Source organism: Chlorocebus sabaeus, chromosome 8 (genome assembly GCF_047675955.1).
Source record: "Chlorocebus sabaeus isolate Y175 chromosome 8, mChlSab1.0.hap1, whole genome shotgun sequence".
Lineage (NCBI taxonomy): Eukaryota > Metazoa > Chordata > Mammalia > Primates > Cercopithecidae > Chlorocebus > Chlorocebus sabaeus.
Window position 1 is genome coordinate 36,487,105 of NC_132911.1, and position 14,697 is coordinate 36,501,801.

General features: G+C 40.2%; 1 protein-coding gene across 1 annotated transcript in view; it reads left to right on the plus strand.

The window, feature by feature from the left end:
- Nucleotides 1–14,697, plus strand: part of KCNU1 (potassium calcium-activated channel subfamily U member 1) — a 161,903-nt gene that overhangs the window by 11,561 nt on the left and 135,645 nt on the right. The window contains exons 3-7 of the mRNA XM_073018637.1: nt 9,831–9,892; nt 11,000–11,090; nt 12,092–12,203; nt 13,165–13,240; nt 14,527–14,602. Of these exons, the coding sequence (XP_072874738.1) occupies nt 9,831–9,892; nt 11,000–11,090; nt 12,092–12,203; nt 13,165–13,240; nt 14,527–14,602 (417 nt within the window). The remainder of the gene's footprint in view (nt 1–9,830; nt 9,893–10,999; nt 11,091–12,091; nt 12,204–13,164; nt 13,241–14,526; nt 14,603–14,697) is intronic.

Below are 14,697 nucleotides of genomic sequence, written 5' to 3' on the forward strand. Positions count from 1 at the left end.
AAGGCAGTAGAATCACTTGAGCCCAGGAGCCTGAGACCAGCCTGGCAACATAGTGAGACCTCATTTGTACAAAAAATAAAAATATAATTACCCAGGCATGGTGACGCACACCTGTGGTCCCAGCTATTTAATTGAGAGGCTGAGGTAGGAGGATTATCTGAGCCCAGGAGGCTGGGGCTACAGTGAGCTGAGACTGCACCACCCACTCCAGCCTGGGCAACAGAGCAAAACCCTGTCTCAACAAAAACAAAACCATAAAAAACAAAAGTCCATCCCAAGCTGAGGAAAGGGAAGTCTGGTTGGGCCCTAAGTTTCTTGAGAGGAATCCCCAAATCCATGTTTCCTCTTTGCAAGGAGGTGGGGCAGGGAGAGCTAATTCTAGCCCACAGGGCAAAAAGGATTAATGGGTAATAAACACATTGCTCAACGGTTCTTGTGAAGCTTGCCGTTTAAAAATAACATCCTCAGCACAGGTTTTCAGTGGCAGTGGCTCACACTGTTGGCTTTGGCAGAGGGGCCTGGGCTCCTTCCCCCTGGAGCCTCTACCTGCCTCTGTTACCAGCAGTGACTAGTCTTGGATGTCTCATGTACTTGGCACTTACTCTTAATCACTGACCCTGATTGCAGATACCCAGCAGCTCTAGCAGTAACCCCCCTCACATCTGGCATCCACATTCATGCCTTGTCCATGCTGTCAGTAACCATCTACTTCAAAGCCAGGAAGTGGCTGGTCAATGAGGGGCACAGGGACTTGGTAGAAATGGCCCCCTGGAAGGTATGTACCTGATCCATCCCAGGCTGGCACTTCAGGAAAATTCCTCAGTGGTTGGTGGAAGGTGGTGTGGGGGTTGGGCTGGACACTTACCCCTTCCTTTGCAGAAGCAGCGTGATACTTTCCAAACTTATTCTGTCCATAGTTCCCTGAGTCTGTGTCCTAAAGGCTCTGGCTGTACTTGACTTCCTCCTTCCATGATGATGAATTCATCATCGTGTTGATGAATTCACTGGACCACTGGATCTTCCAACACAGCTTGTGTTCTTGACTGGGGCAGCTTTGATAAATGTCTTTCTGAGATCCAGCTCATCCTTTGCCCTCTGGATGAGCTTGGCCGTGGGCTTGGGTAATTTTCATTGTCAGTCTGGGTATCCCCGTATTCAGGACCAGAGATTCATCATCTCCCTCAACTTAGCCCAGAGGCGCAGGACAGCACCACAAGCCCAGGTTAGGTCCCACTATCTTGCACAGCCTTCACCGTGGAAACAGCCATCTGGGCTGGCCACATTTTCCAGTTTCTTGAGTTGAAATTAATTGTATCAGAATTTTTCTTTGGAGTACTTCTTTGGCTATATCTCAGAGACTCTGGCAAGTAATGCTTTTATTTTTATTGATGCATAATTCATCTTTTAAGTTGTTTAAATTTTAATTTTGATTTCTTGTTTGATTCATGATCTATTTAGAGAAATGTTGTGCTTTCACTTTCCTTGGATGGAGGGGTTTTCGATTGGGGATAGAGTGGCTATCTTTTCTACTTTGGTAGAAATTTATGGTCCAAGAATGTCAAAGCTTTTATGATTTCTACTTCACAGAATTTATGGAGAAATTCTTTGTTGCCTAGTACATGATCAATTTTTATTACCATGTAATGGAATTTTGAAAGACTATATATTATCTGTTTGATGTATAAGCAATACTAATTATGTTATATGTGTTTTCCATATCCTTAATTATTTGCTGAATGATTGAAAGGGACATGTCAGAAAGCTTCATTTATAATTTTTTAGTTTTATTGACAGTCATGTATTTCCAGCAGACTTTGAATGATATATTCTTAAATGATATCCACTGATATACAAAGTCACCTATTGCATCTTCTTGGTTGATAGTGCCTTTTATCAATATGAAATATCCATTTTTGCCAAATTTTGTATTATTTTTGGCTTTGTTTTGCTTTTGCTGGAATATTTTAGAATGCAATATTAGCATGTAACATTGATCCTCCTGTTTTCATTTTATTCCTACTGGGATATCTTTGCCCAGCTCTCTTTCAATCTTTCTTTCTTATTTCCTCTTAAGTATGTCTCTTGGAAGTGTCATATAGCTGGATTTTTGTTCTTGTGTTGATTTAAAAATACATTTATTTTTTAATTTGCCAGGAGAATGTGATCATTTTCCTTTATGGTGATCTATTTTATTGGTCTTTATATTATAATATTTAGAGATGAAATGTACTGCATAATAGAATATCTAAATATTAGTGGCTTAAACAAACAAATGGGAGATCTGTTAGCAAAGAAAGAGAGAACAGGTATTGGACACACACTAGGAGCTCTGCTAGGGTCTGAATTTCCTATCTCACCGGAGAGGCAGAACTGCATGGTGGTTGTGAATTTCAGGAGATTTCGGTTCTCACGCCTCCACTTCCTAGCATGTAATCTTGAATGAGTTAATTTTTCTAAATTGGAATTCATTCACATAATATGAATATAAAGAAGGTTATAATAACACCCATTAGAGTGTTGCAAGGAGAATTCTATCATAATACATGTAAACCACTCAAGGCAGAGTAAGCACTGACCATTGGCTGATATTTACATTTTTACTTTATTTTTTTATTACTTTAATTTATTTTTTGGCATCCTCTAATGTGGCTAATTTAATTTTAATAGACTGTTATACACATTATGTAAATCAAATGCAGAACAAACTATCTGCCCTATATTTCTCTGTGTATCTTTGTGTGTTTATTGTATCTATATGCTCCTTTTGTATGAGAATAATTGCAGGGGAGGCCAGGTAGCATTATACATGTAGTATGATTCCTTCTTAACGTTTACTTAAGTCTAAAATTACACTAAAACCTAATTTTATCAGTTTTATTATGCACCAGTTTTTCTTACATAACATACCATTTCTTTCTGAGTTTTTCTTCTTCTTTTTTTTTTTTTTTTTTTTTTTTTTTAAGAAGTGCCCATATTCATTTGCCATGGGGAAGTGTGGGTAGTATACTTTCTGAATCTTTGAGTGTCCAAAAATTTTTTTTTTTTTTTTTTTGCTCTTACAAGTAAACAACAATGTGGTTGAGTTTAGAATTCTTGGCTTGCAATCTGTTTTTCCTAAAACTCTGTAAAAGCTGCTCCAGTGTTTTCTAGCACTTAAGGCCACATGCCAGGTACTAAGCTATTGTCTAGCAGCTCCCAGTGTAGCCTCTCTCCTCTGTTTTGTGAGGCGGGGCCAGAACTCAGCACGTGTGTCTCTTCTGTAAGCTTGCTCCTAGACTCTGCCAATAGAGAGTACAAGACGAGGCAGGAAGCCTAGAGGTCAGAAAAGGGAGCTGTTTGTTGCTTCTGTGTTTTGTGTCTGTTCCTTTCAGTCCCACCTACTCAACAGATTTTTAATCCAGTTGTTGTACTTGATTCTTGTTTCCATTTTTTTTCTTCCAACATTGCCACAGGCAGCTCACAGCATCACTGCAGAGGCACAATTACCATCTGTGCTGGGATCCTTCCTCTTAGATCTTGAGGACTAAATTCTGATTATTTTATCTTGCCCAAATTCCTATCTAAGGGATGTAGGGAGTCATGCCCTACAAACCGTAAATTCTCATCGATAGGTTTTATTTAACCCTATATATTGTGAGTTACTTTCCAATCTGACTGGCATAACATTATGCCAGAAGAAGAAAGTCAAAATATTTTTACCCCAAAACATGTTTCTTTGCCATGTTTTGAATGGCCCTGCAAAGCTGTCCTTTGTGGGGGAATATTTGCATGTGTAAAGAATCTCTATTAACATAGCTAGATCTTTTTCTTCCAGGCCCTCCCAATCCTAAAGAGCTTAACTAAGAGTCCAGCAAGTTTTAAAGATCTGGATAGGAAACGTTTGTCATCTATTGTCTCTAAGGGCAGCTATCATAAGACTTCAGAAGAACCTTGGTCTCCACAGTCTTTTACCTTAACCTGAACATTTCCTTTCTATCAATCCCAGGTCTCCAGACAAACTCAACCAATTGTCAACCAGAAACTGTTTACATTTACCTATATCCTGGAAGCTCCCCACCACTGCTTTGAGTCCTGCCTTTCCGTACTAAACCAATGTATTTCTTAAATGTATTTGATTGCTGTCTCATGCCTCCCTAAAATGTATAAAACCAAGCTGCACGCTGACCACCTTGGGCACAGGTTCTCAGGATCCCCTGAGGGCTGTGTCATGGGCCATGGTCACACATATTTGGCTCAGAATAAATCACTTCAAATATTTTACAGAGTTTGACTCTTATCGTCGACAGTCTGAATCCCAACTCCAAAGAGCACCTCTTTTAAACTACTAAATTTTGAGAATTCCAATCTCTTTTTTGTTGATCCCCCAGGCACTGGGGTGCAGAAGCTCACAGTGAGTTACGCCCATATTCCTCTTTTTGCCTTTCTGATCCTCCAATCCTACTTAATAAACTTTTAAAATTCAATCCTCTTAAAATGACTGGTATGACTTCTGCTTTCCCTTCCGGATCCTGATTGATACAGATTAGAAAGGAGAATTACAAAGTCAGTCTTACTCTCTTTAGTTTGCAGATAACCTGTATTTTTATATTTTCCAATATAGAAAAGTATAGACTATCTTCAAAATCTGAAATTTCCCCATGATATGGCTGTGTGTGTGTCTTCTTTCAATGTTTCCTCCCTGACAAGTTTTGGTGGGCCTTTTCAATCTAGACTCAGGTTAGTTTTCAGTTCAGGGAATCACCTTTTGCTTTTTTCTTTAGCTATTCTTTTTTTTTTTTTTTTTTCCTTGGGGGGGGTGGGTAGAAGTGTTTGTCTTATCCTTCTAGAATGCCCATTATAGTTGTTTCTCTTGCATTTAACCTCCCTGCCTTTTATTTTTATTTATTTATTTATTTATTTTATGGCGTATCACTCTGTCACCCAGGCTGTAGTGCAGTGGTGCAATCTCGGCTCATTGCAACCTCCGCCTCCCGGGTTCAAGCAATTCTCCTGTTTCAGCCTTCTGAGTAGCTGGGACTATAAGCGCATGCCACCACACTTGGTTATTTTTTTTTATTTTTTATTTTTTTAGTGGAGATGGGGTTTCACCATATTGGTCAGGCCTGTCTTGAACCCCTGACCTCAGGGGATCCTCCCACCTTGGCCTCCCAAACTGCTGGGATTACAGGCATGAGCCACTGTGCCAGGCACCTGCCCTTTTAATTATAATTTTTATCTCGGTTTTTTTGCTTGGTGGTTTTGGAGAATTCCTTTATTCTAGTTCACTTTCATCAGTAGCCATTCTGCTATTCAGTACCTCTATTGAGATATCAATTTTGTCAGTCACATTCCCTCCTGCCCTAAGACTTCTCTCATTCTTTTATTGTTCCTTCTGATTGTAGGCTGCATTTATTTCATCAGTATAATATCCTCTCAAGTCTCACTAGAAACTCTAATTGTAACTTTAAAATGTTAAATCGTAACAGATTCTGTGTTAACTCTTTCATGAAAGTCATTCCATGTACTTTCTTTGCCTGATCCTCCTGTTTTCCTATACTTCTCATAAAACAGGCACTTCTCCATGGTATGTTACTATTCTCAAGGTTTAGAGTACTCCTGGTGCCCTTTTTAAAAAGCATTGCATTTTGTTTCTTATCTGAAGACCCCCACAACTATCCGCTAACTAAACAGGGTTTTTTAGATCCAGTTGTGAAAATCAAAGTCCCAGGTTTCTATGTGTTTCTTCATAAAGATAAGCGTGGGAAATAAGGCTGAGGCCAGCAGCTCTACAAACAAGGCTCTGTCTGGATGAGGTCTCCACTCTTTCAGTTAATTTTTCTTTGATTTCTTTCTAATGTGCTTCCTAGAAAAAGAACTGTTGCCACTAGCCAAGAGGTTCCTCCTCCGGGACTGCTCAGCCTCAGGGTGTCTCCTCTCTGCCACTTTCAGCTGGGTTGCCCATCTCCAATCCATGGCCTCTATGGCTCAGGTAGAGGGCCTTCTACCTGTCTCTGAACAGTCAGCTCTTCCAGATTTTGCTCCTCCAACCCAGTGAAAAATTTACAGCTCTTCTCAGAATTATCTATCACTTCTACCCGACTCACTGAACAGTGTCAGTCAGAGCCCTAGCATCGGAAAGTACTCATCTTGAGAGTTGGTAAGAATGACTGACAACAGTATAACAGGTTTGAAAAAGGAAAGTGTTATTGGAAGGAAAGAAAACTGCAGTAGAGTTCAGCAATGTTCTTCAGCAAAACAGGACTGAGTGTGCAGCAGGGTGCTTCAGCAAAAGAGGACTGAGTATGCTGAGATGGATTTTTCCTTAGGGGTGTTTTGGACCTTAAAGCAGGAGCTTAAGGGAAATTTGAACCATATTAGCCCATAGGTCTGCATAAATGATTACATTTGTAGACATCGTGGTGCCTTGATGTCAACAAGGGTTGCGCAATAAGTTTTGACATGCATGCAATCCAGAGATGTATAGAAATTCTGGTTACTTGTAAATTTGGGGGAAAGAAACACGGAACCAGATGCCTGCTTTTGGTAATAGGAAAGCCCAGTTACTTGTAATTCCTCAGATAAGGAGTTTTGTCTCTGGATGGTCTGCTTGATGGGCATCAGGTGATCTTTCCTCTCCTTAGGGTCCACAAAGCTGTCAGCTCCCAGTGCCTTCTTTTGGTTTTAATATACATTTTGCTGTTGGTTTCCTATGATTTCTGGGTAATGTTCTTTGGGTTTGTGGTATTCAATTCTTAGTTTTGACAATTTTTTTTTTCTTTTTAAATTCACTTACATGTTTTTGTTCATTTCCATGGGTTGGGGGGATTGTAAAAGTAAGGCATGTATGCCATCATCTTTCCCATCATCTTTCCAGAAATCTGTCAATATATGATTTTTACTTGAACATTCTATGGGATTTCATAAGAGAAAAAATGTACATAATCATATGTAAAGAAAAGTAAAAGGATTTCATTAAAATTATTAATAATTATCAATATGCTGCTGTTAAACGTATATATGTGTGTATAAATACACACAAACACATATATATCTCCACTCTCAACAACTTTTCTGAGCTTCAGACCACAGTTGCAACTGAATATCTGCATGAGACCGTCAAACTTAGTACTATCTTCATCAACATTTAACCTAGATTTTTTTAAATGGAACTTACAGGGTCAAGCGCCGTGGCTCACGCCTGTAATCCCAGCACCTGGGAGGCCAAGGCAGGCAGATCACTTGAGGTCAGAAGTTTAAGACCAGCCTAGCCAACATGGTGAAACCCCATCTCTACTACAAATACAAAAATTAACTAGGTGTGGTGGCAGGTGCCTGTAATCCCAGCTACTCAGGAGACTGAGGCAGGGGAATTGCTTGAAATAGGAAGGCAGCAGTTACAACGAGCCGAGATTGTGCCACTGCACTCCAGCCTGGGCAAAAGAGAAAAACTCCGTCTCAAAAAAACCAAAAACAAAACAAAAATGGAACTTACAATAAGAGCTGAGACCCCAGCACTACCACATACAAAGCTCTTGAAAGAAAACCAGTTGAAGCTCCTAACCTCTTACCCAATCACTTGTAAACTAGGGTAAATTTGAAATAGAAGAGCATTTTTGGAAGGGACTCTGCTGTTGGAGAAATGTGAGGGTACTTTCCTCTCATCTCAAACTTAGGACAGGAAACTGAAGAGGGACCACTCAGAAATCTCAATTTGCCTTCCTTGGAACTTTGGGAGCACAGAGGACAGGTCTGTGCCTCCTCTGTGACTCACTGTTGGCTCGCTGCTTTGTGTCAGACGAGTTGCCACCTAGGACATAATCTGTCCCTTCCAGTGTTTGTTGGAGCAAAGAAAACTTAAGAGTTTCCATGGGCCAAACATGAATCACATGGGAGAGACTTCTATAACCAGCTGAATGGGGGATCTGGGAGGATAAGGATTCCTGCAGAAAATAGGAGGGTGGGAAGTAGCGAGAGAAGAGTGGCTGTGAGAGAACAGGCTTCACAGAAATAAGGGAACCACAAATCAAAAAGATTGTCTTCCCTCTTCCCCTTCTTCCCCTTGCATTTTCCCCCTTATTTTGCTTTGTTTTATTTTCAAAGAATTTCACTTCTAACGTATCAGATGATTTGCATATTAATTATCTTCATTTGTCATCCAGGCTGTGATGTCCATGAGGGGGCAGGGATCTTTGTGTATGTTGCTCACTGATGAACAGAAGAGTACTTGGGTCACAAGAAGAGCGAGAGAAATCTTTGTGGAATTTGAACATGAATTCAGTTGGAATCTCCAAAGAACAATGGGACCACCATGAAAGTAAACATTAAAGGCCTTTCATGGCCAGAGAGCCCCAGGGTGTGAGCACCATGATCTAACACCAGTCAGAGAAGCAAGTTCCTTCTCTCATCTCCCTTTTCTGATCCCTCCCCAGATGGAGCTACAATTCTAGAGAGGTCAGTGGTAGCCTAGTCAGCAGAATCCAGGAATAACAACCTAGAAATGGTTAATAGAGATGAAACCAAGTCCTTTCACAGTATACATAGCCCACCCAAGGAATATCTGAGCTAAAATTAAGAGAAGATTTAATCCTAAATAAAAATCCAGAGTTTCATTATTAGAATTACACTGGACTGAACATGTTCAAGAGCTGGATCGTTTGGAAACAAGAAATAACTGGAGGAATGTTAAATTACCTAAAATTAACCTGAAATGTCATGAAGGCCGCCAAAGGTTTTATCCGAACACCTCCAGGGCTTTGAATGGACAGTTTCTAATTGCATTCCCCGAGTTATCCCTGTTTTACCAAGGCACTGGCATGGGAAAAAAATAAAAAGTGCAAAAAACTAGCCGGGCGAGGTGGCGGGCGCCTGTAGTCCCAGCTACCTACTTGGGAGGCTGAGGCAGGAGAATGGCGTAAACCTGGGAGGCAGAGCTTGCAGTGAGCTGAGATCCGGCCACTGCACCCCAGCCTGGGCAACAGAGCGAGACTCCGTCTTAAAAAAAAAAAAAAAAAAAAAAAACCACCTTCTCACTTGCAGCATTTTCACTACTGGGAAAATTCTGGCTATCCTTTAGGGAACACATGTCTGTAATTTTTTCTATAGTATAACCAACAATTCAAATCCAGCGTCTATTTCCCATAACCCCTTCTTTCCTAGCATGTGATAAGTTGCATAATGCCTATTAAGCACTTAATAGATGTTTGATGAGTGAATAAGTGATCACATGATAGGGCCTCTTGAGATCAAAGATTAAAAGGCTCTAGAAGTGCAAGAAGAACAAACTGTGTATTCTGAAGTGTATGCAAGTGAAAATTAGGTAAGTAAAATGGGTGCATATTCATTTTTTTAATAGTCAGGAAAGGTCCAATCAAGTTTTCTTGAATCAGCCAGGCGCAGTGGCTCAAGCCTGTAATCCCAACACTTTGGGAGGCCGAGGCAGGCAGATCACTAGGTCAGGAGATCAAGACTATCCTGGCAAACACGGTGAAACCCCGTCTCTACTAAAAATACAAAAAAACTAGCCAGGCGTGGTGGTGGGCGCCTGTAGTCCCAGCTGCTTGGGAGGCTGAGGCAGGAGAATGGCGTGAGTCCGGGAGGCGGAGGTTGCAGTGAGCCGAGATCGCGCCACTGCACTCCAGACTGGGTGATAGAGCCAGACTCCATCTCAAAAAAAGAACAGTTTTCTTGAACTAATAAATGAATGAATGAATGAATGAATACTAACATAAGTGAATATGTGAATAAATGGCTGTACATACACAGGCACGTAAAAAGAGAAAACAAGCTTTTGTCGATGTTGTTTAATGCAAATGAAGTGGATTTAGACATTTGTCCCTGTTTTTCATTTTCAGGTGATCCTTGTCTTTGTATTAAGCATTGGGTCTCTTATTATCTATTTCATCAATTCTGCTGAGTGAGTACAATGTCCAGTCATGCTTGTCTGCTATATCAGTACATTGCTCGGCTAATTTGGAATTTTCTCCTCAGGAATAATGCTTAATATACTTTCACATACACATGCACGCACACACACAAGCTCATAAAAAATGATGTGTCTGGCCTCTCCCAGTAAGCACTAAGCCCAGCTCTGCAAAATATACAAGAGTTTCCTTGTATCCTGCCACTTTCCACTGCTAGGGGTCAGGGTGATCTGCAACCCCCACCCCAGATTTACTCTGGAGTCTCTGGGACTCCAGCCTTCAGCTTTCTTTCCCTCACTTAGGCCACTCATGAAGATTTTGTACGTCTTTGGTTTCCTTGGGTGTTAGAGCAGAAACTCTGTTGTAGTTTCAGGGTTTCTCATAGGTTTCAGGCAACTTCAGATGGTATTGAGAAAGGAAAATGCCAGCCCTCACCTGCCACAAAGAAGCAAATTGTTGCCTGCTGTCCTCTGAAAGCATCCCCTTCTTATTGCTCAGTGTTAGGGCAGCTATTTTGGACAAAGCCCACTCTACTCTGAATTCCATGTCAATCACCTGGGAATTATATTGGATTTCTAGCTAAAACGGACTTGGGATTGCAGGGCCGCAGAAAGCCAGGCAACTTTAGAGAACCTAGGGAAACTGGTTGTCTTTGCATTGTAAATTCCTAAGAGATATTTTAGGAGATTTTCTTTGAAATTGATTCAAATCAATCCATTTAACCTAGAGTATCTCTGTATCAGAAGAGAATAAAGTCGAAATATACTGACTAGATAGATGATCTTGCAAACCAGGAAGAGCTCCATCATCTCTCTGGCTCTGAATCCCCATTGTTAAAATGGAAATAGAACCAATATATCCTACGAAAGAAATTGTGGGTAATTTTTCTGTTATTTCCAGTGCCATGGGCAGTCCACTGGTTTTGTTCATGCATTCCTCTACTCCCAAAAGAAAAGTTAATTTCCTTGAGATCTGAACTTAAGTATCTGGATTCATGGTGAATAAAGAAAAATTTTCCTATTCTTTCCCTTTAGTTGATCTTATATAGACATCACTTTTAAAATGTTCATCTTCACAAACTGTCCTTCTTTCTTTCCCAGCCCTGTTGGAAGCTGTTCATCATACGAAGATAAAACCATTCCTGTTGATTTGGTTTTCAATGCTTTCTTCAGTTTCTATTTTGGATTGAGAGTAAGTACCTACTGAAAGTGGGAGTGAATATCCAAACACCACAGGCACAACATACAGAGAACTAACTGTGTCTCAGTTAGTCCTACAATCTGCCTGAGTTTTCAAACTCTAAAGATAGATCATCTGTGCCCTAACTTGCTAAATATATACTGATCCCTAAAAACTCTCTCTCTTGCACGTGAAACCCTAAACCAGGTTAAAAGTTCCAACACAACATGAAAGTGATTCTTTTGTTAAATGCCATCATCGTGTTCCCATGGCCTCCTTACTGGCTTCCCATCTTTACTAATACAGTCAAACGAGCAGAACTTGAGTAGCAAGTCTCTGGAGATGTCCTTGGCTCCACTGGTGGCATGCCTGCAATACAACTGTGGAAAATAACTTTGTATCTTTGTTTCATTTTGTTACACTCGTTTGTTAAATATTTCTCTCTCTCTAGAGGTATTTATTAAGACCTTCTCTAGATCTAGATTTCAATCTCTTTATTCATTCCTTGTTTGTGGGAGATTAATGTGTGTATATAAAATATACACATATATGTATGTATATATAGGCATGCTATATATAAAAACATATCTTTTTTTTTTTTTAAAGACAGGATCTTGCTTTGTCACCTAGGCTGGAGTGCAATGATGCATTCTTCGCTCACTGCAACCTATACCTCCCAGGTTCTAATGGTTCTCCTGCTTCAGCCTCCTGGGTAGATGGGATTACAGGTGCCTGCAACCATGTCCAGCTAATCTTTGTATTTTTGGTAGAGACAGGGTTTCACCATGTTGGTCAGGCTGGTCTCAAACTCCTGACCTCAAGCTATCTGCCTGCCTTGGCCTCCCAAAGCATCCACATAACATATAAATATACGTCTCCGTGTATATGTAAAACAGAAGAAGATCAAGGCTTCAGCTGATAAGTAAAATGTAGCTGAATAATGCTGTCTCTTGTGTTCACTTTAAAATTCTTGAGGGTAACAGAATTTGTGTTATTCTGTTTCCGTTTCATAGTTTATGGCAGCTGATGACAAGATCAAGTTCTGGCTGGAGATGAATTCTATCGTAGACATCTTTACCATCCCACCAACCTTTATTTCTTACTATTTGAAGAGCAATTGGCTAGGTAAGTGTGCTGTGGGAACTGGTAGCAATACCTATGAAAAAATAAAAACTCAACATTCATTTATAAGTATCTATTTTTCATTTTTGCTTAATGCCTGACTGTCATTTTAAAAACCCCTCACCTTAATAGTATGGTTTTGCAATACACTTGCAGAAACCTTTTAACTTTAACACTTGGCAATGCAGCAGGCACACAGTAGGTGTTCAATAGGTGTTGATGGAATTGACTGCATTTGTAATGTGAGAGGCAAGGTACCAACATCTCATTCCCCTCATGACACCTTTATGCTGGGATCCCACAGGACCTGGGGGAGGTGAAAAACCTCCCTTCGTCTTTAAAAGCTAATCATCACCTCCATATGTACTATGGCATTTTAGAGAATTATTTAATTAATTGTTTTGTCTTTAAGGTGAATGTGTTGACAGTGCATGGACATTATGTAGCTTTTATCAGTTTCATAAAATAAATATGAATTCCATTCCTTGCTAACATTATCATACCACCTAAAGTAAAATATTATACCAACATTGTGAAGCATATCATAGAGACTGTAATGTCAGGAGTTTAAGTGGTTAAGGGAAAATTTGCTCTTTGTTCTAAAGAAGAGTTAAGTAGAGTAAAATGAATAGTCCCCATAATATGTCAGGCGTGCTTCTACATGCTTGATAGGGATGCTACAATTCTGTGAGGTTGGTACTATTATAATAGTAACATTTTACATTTTACATTCCCATCTTACAGATAAGGAACTAGAGACAGTGAGGGGATTGCCTTAGGTTACAACAGTGTCAGGGCTAGTATTTGATCTATAGCTTAAGCTGCTACACCTATAACATGAGAACAGATTTGAAACGTGTCGAGAAGAAAAAGAATGTAAGCGATTCCAATGATGTTATAACGTAGGCTCCCTCTGGGGTGACCCTCTGATTTTGGCAGCTTTCTTCTTTCCACTGGTTTGTAGGTTTAAGGTTCCTAAGAGCATTGCGGCTGCTAGAACTCCCTCGAATCTTGCAAATTCTACGAGCCATCAAGACCAGGTAAATAGCCCTGACCGAAGTACTGCTTACTTACTAGTTTGGATTAGAAAATGAATGTATTAACTGGACCTTAAACTCAATGCATTTCTTATCAGAATTTCAGTGCAGAGATCATGAAATCTCTCAGCTGCCAAAATATTATTTGTTCACATTCTCCCATTATATTGCATCTTAAACTAGCTGAAAACTTTGCAATCATTTTAAATAGCTGGTTTAGTCTTTGTTTTGTAAAGCTATGGTGTATAAGTTTATTTAGGTTTTAATTCTAGGTCCCTCCACCAAAAAAAAAAAAAAAAACTCAAAACAATTCAGAGGCATTGGTTCCATATATTTGCTTTAACAACGCACGTCTCTCCTGGCTAGGTAAAGGAAAAGAAATAATTCTTCAGGCATTAGAGTATAAAACAATTCCTTGAAGCATATGTTACCCAGTAGCAGCCAGCAGTGAACTATTGCTTGCAGAAATATAGCCACCTAAGTATTTCCGGACAACAAGAACACAATCCAAACTGCCTTTGAGCAGCAATACTTGTAAAGTTTTGAGCAGTTTGGTCTGTTACCCCAGTTTGGTCTGTTACCCACTCAAAATCTCCATGCCTTGACAGTCAAACTAGAAGCATCAAATATTAGAGGCCAGGTGGATTTCATTTCTATGTGTTTATGAATTATGGAGAAGCTGGAGGAGGAAAGGCTGCTCCTGTGTGACAGGTGGTCCTGCCCGAAAACCAGAGAGATCTCAGCTAAACTCTAGGGCTCTCCTTAGGTGACAAGGGCCCCTCTCATCCTTCTTCACTTGAAGACCCTGTTATCAGTTCAGCAGCCTGAGTGACTTTATATTTTTGTGATCTGTTCAGAATTTTATTTTGCAAATCTGCTCCCTGGATTTCTACTCCTTGGATTCCTGGCATAATGCATTGCATATTATTATGTTGGACAATATAACAATCTCTATGATCCACATGCAGCATATTTCAAAAGTGATATGAGGCTAGTGGATATCGCAGCAAAATTCAGACTTTCCAAACAAGTATATGTAACTGGGCGAGTTTTAAAGCTGTGTTTCTCAACCTCTAATGTGTATGTGAATCAAGCAGAGAATCTTGTACCAATGCAAATTGAGAGATCGGGGCAGGGACTGGGATGCTGCATTTCGAATACGTTCTTGGGTAACGCCATTCCTTCTGGTCCATGAGCCACACTTTGTGTAGCGACATCTTAGAGGATGAAGTGTTTATGTTGTTCTGGAATCTGTTAGACCCAACAGCTCTTTGTCTTTCTTCCTCTAGTAACTCAGTGAAGTTTTCCAAACTATTGTCAATAGTTCTCAGTACCTGGTTCACAGCCGCGGGATTCATTCACCTGGTAAGCATCTCATCACAATTCCTAGTGGCGTCTGTTGTTACCAGCATCCGTTTTTTGAAAAATGGAATGGAACCTGCTGAGCCCCTGTCTCCACC